This window comes from Phytophthora parasitica (genome assembly GCF_000247585.1).
Source record: "Phytophthora parasitica INRA-310 unplaced genomic scaffold supercont2.67, whole genome shotgun sequence".
Taxonomy (NCBI): Eukaryota; Oomycota; class Peronosporomycetes; order Peronosporales; family Peronosporaceae; genus Phytophthora; species Phytophthora nicotianae.
In genome coordinates this window covers 278,839-281,639 of record NW_008649053.1, presented here as the reverse complement: position 1 = coordinate 281,639, position 2,801 = coordinate 278,839, and the positions used below count along the sequence as shown (strand labels likewise).

Below are 2,801 nucleotides of genomic sequence, written 5' to 3'. Positions count from 1 at the left end.
AGCTTGGCGACGATGATGTCCGTTTCTTTTAGGAGCTACTTAAGTAAGTCCGATTGTTTTGGTGGGTACTTAACCAGTTCTAAACACAATTGTGTCTAGTTCACACCAACCAATTTTGCAGTGAACCAAAACTAAATTAGAAGTTTTGGTATCAGAATATAAAGGGTATTACCCATTTGAATGATGAAAAAAGCGCTGAGTATAGTTCTATCTCTTCTGGTAGTTGACGAAGCGCATGGCCAACAGCGTGCACATACAGAAGATCAGCACGAATCCGACCAGGATCCCGCAATTCCTCCATACCTCGCTGTGCTTCATCAAGAAGTTTTTCTCCAGATATTGCTGCACAGTGATCCCGTCCGGAAGTGACGGTGGCACATTTGTCATTTCTGTACACCCGAGATTTCCTTCATTGTTGCAGGCGCCAAACACGACCGTGGAAAAAGCTGCCATGCTGTACGTCATGGGTGTGATATCGTAGAGCCACACCGTCGCCGACGGTAGTGTCGAAGCCGGAGGACTGAAACCCGAAAACAAGTACGAAATTAGAGTCACCAAGACGCCCACGATCTCTGCAACTTCCAAGTTCGGCAGCAAGAAAACAAGAAGCTCCGCCATGTACGCTTGATGCAGTACATGCAGCGACAACACCAGCCAGCACGTGAAGAAGGCACCCACTCCGGTGAAGCCCACGAGGGGAAAGAACGGCATCAGGAACAGCAACACTGCTGCGAAGACGAATGGGATCTCCATGACACTCAAACCGACGAAGTACCACAACGTATTGTACGTCTGTGATGCCCGCTCACGGTAGAACACGGCGCGTTCTTCAGCAACAACTGGGATCAAGCCGTTGAAAGACACCAAACCGATGAACCCCACAGCCAAGTATATCATTCCCAGTCCGGAATTCACTCCGGAGTACGACTTGTACTCTGCTCCAGCGTATGAGATGCCGAAGAGTAATCCCAGTCCCAATGAAATGGCATACCGTGTCAAGTTGAACGAAGCCGTTCGCCAGTAGAGATCACAGAAGCGTTTCAACAGGAACTTCGCTTGGGTGAGCTCCGATGCTGCGCGTTTGTCGCTGAACTCCAGTGCAGGCAAAGACGGTGACGGTCGAGTCACACCTTCTTGGTCTAGACTCGACTGGAGACGCTCGAAGTGGGCGCTGGCTTTGAAGATCTCCACGAAGTCCGTCTTGTCTCCGTTGCTGTTACCAACGCCAGCACCGATCACTTCCAACATCCACGTGGCTGGGTTGTAGTCGGTCTCGAGCTTTGCCACGCCATCATTCGACTCAAAGTACTCGATCATTTCACGTGCGTTGTCGCCTAGTTCACCAGCAAAGACCGTCTCTCCACCACGCTTCAACAGCAACAGACTGTCGAAGACGCTGAAAACCTCGGAAGATGGCTGGTGAATCGTACACACGATGGTACGTCCAGTATCCGCCACTTTACGTACACCGTCCATGATCAACTTGGCCGATCGAGCATCCAACCCACTCGTCGGTTCGTCCAAGAACAAGACACTTGGCTGCGCAGCGAGTTCCACACCGATCGTCAGTCTCTTCATCTGCTCCACGGAGCTGCCACGGATGATCTGGTCAGCGATCAGATTTAGATCTAGAAGATCCAAACACTCGTTCACCGAATCGTACTTGTGACTGTCTGGAACATCCGCTCCTTGACGCAAGAAAGCACTGAATGTCAAGGCTTCACGGATAGTAGAAGACTCCGAGTGGATGTCCATCTGCTCGCAGTAGCCCGTGGAGCGTCGAATAGCCAGATCTGTGGCAGGATGGCTGTTCAGCAGGATCTGCCCCCGAATCTGCCCGCCAGTCTTTCGTCCTGCAATCACGTCCATCAATGTCGTCTTGCCTGCTCCAGACGACCCCATGAGAGCTGTAATCGTGCCTGGTAAAGCGTATCCGGTGATGCCCTTGAGCAAGTCGATGGTTTGCTTCGGGTTGGTCGGGTCGGGAACAGTGTACCACAAGTCCTTGAACGCCACCGTGACCGGTACAAAGTATTTTTCTCTTGCGTGGTCGACCGAGATCACTGATTCACGCTGTTTCTGTGACTGTCGCGGTGTTTTAGCAATGATGTAGCCTTCTGCGGCGTCTGGTTTGGTCTCATTTGTAAGTACAACATTTTCTGGACGCTCGAAGCGATGGTACTCCAGAGCGATACACGACAAGAACAAGAAGAGCACGTACGTTGCAGCCATGAAGACCATCCCGTACCAAAGCCAGAATTTGTCCGACGGCACCTCATACGTACTGAGTGAGTACTCTCCCATCGTCATCCCATACTGAGCACAGTAGTCAAACCCATTGTACACACATTTGTCAAAGTGTGAGTTGATGTACTGATTGATTCCCAGCGCGCGTATACCCCAAGAGGTTGGATTGATCCAGTACATCCAAATGAGGTAGTCCGGAATTTGGTCTTTTGTGATCGTGTAGCCGGCAAACATCACAAAAAACACGATAGAAACACTGGAAAGTGGATTGGCCACATTCAGATTTGGCGACGCCGAAGCCAGGAAGAAGAAAAACGCGGCAAGTGCCGCGTTAATCAGACAGAGTATCACCACGAAGACGAAGAAGTTCCAGAACGAACTCAAGAAGCCACACATCCAGTACACAATCGCACTGAACACCACCGTCTCCAGGATGATAGCTGGTAGTTGGACCACCGAGTTGGATAGCACGTACGACGCTGTCCGGAAGAAGTTGGCACCTCGTTGCTTGTAGAAAACCTCACGCGCAGCCATCACCGTCGGGATCTGAGCAG

At 51.0% G+C, this 2,801-nt stretch overlaps 1 protein-coding gene across 1 annotated transcript in view; it reads right to left on the bottom strand.

Moving 5' to 3' along the window:
• Positions 1-120: 120 nt before the first annotated feature.
• PPTG_24091 (hypothetical protein) overlaps positions 121-2,801 on the bottom strand; it is a gene marked incomplete at its 5' end in the record, with an annotated part of 4,173 nt that continues 1,492 nt past the window's right edge. Inside the window, one exon of the mRNA XM_008915092.1 lies at positions 121-2,793. Coding sequence (XP_008913340.1) covers positions 208-2,793 — 2,586 coding nt within the window. The 3' untranslated portion in view covers positions 121-207. The remainder of the gene's footprint in view (positions 2,794-2,801) is intronic.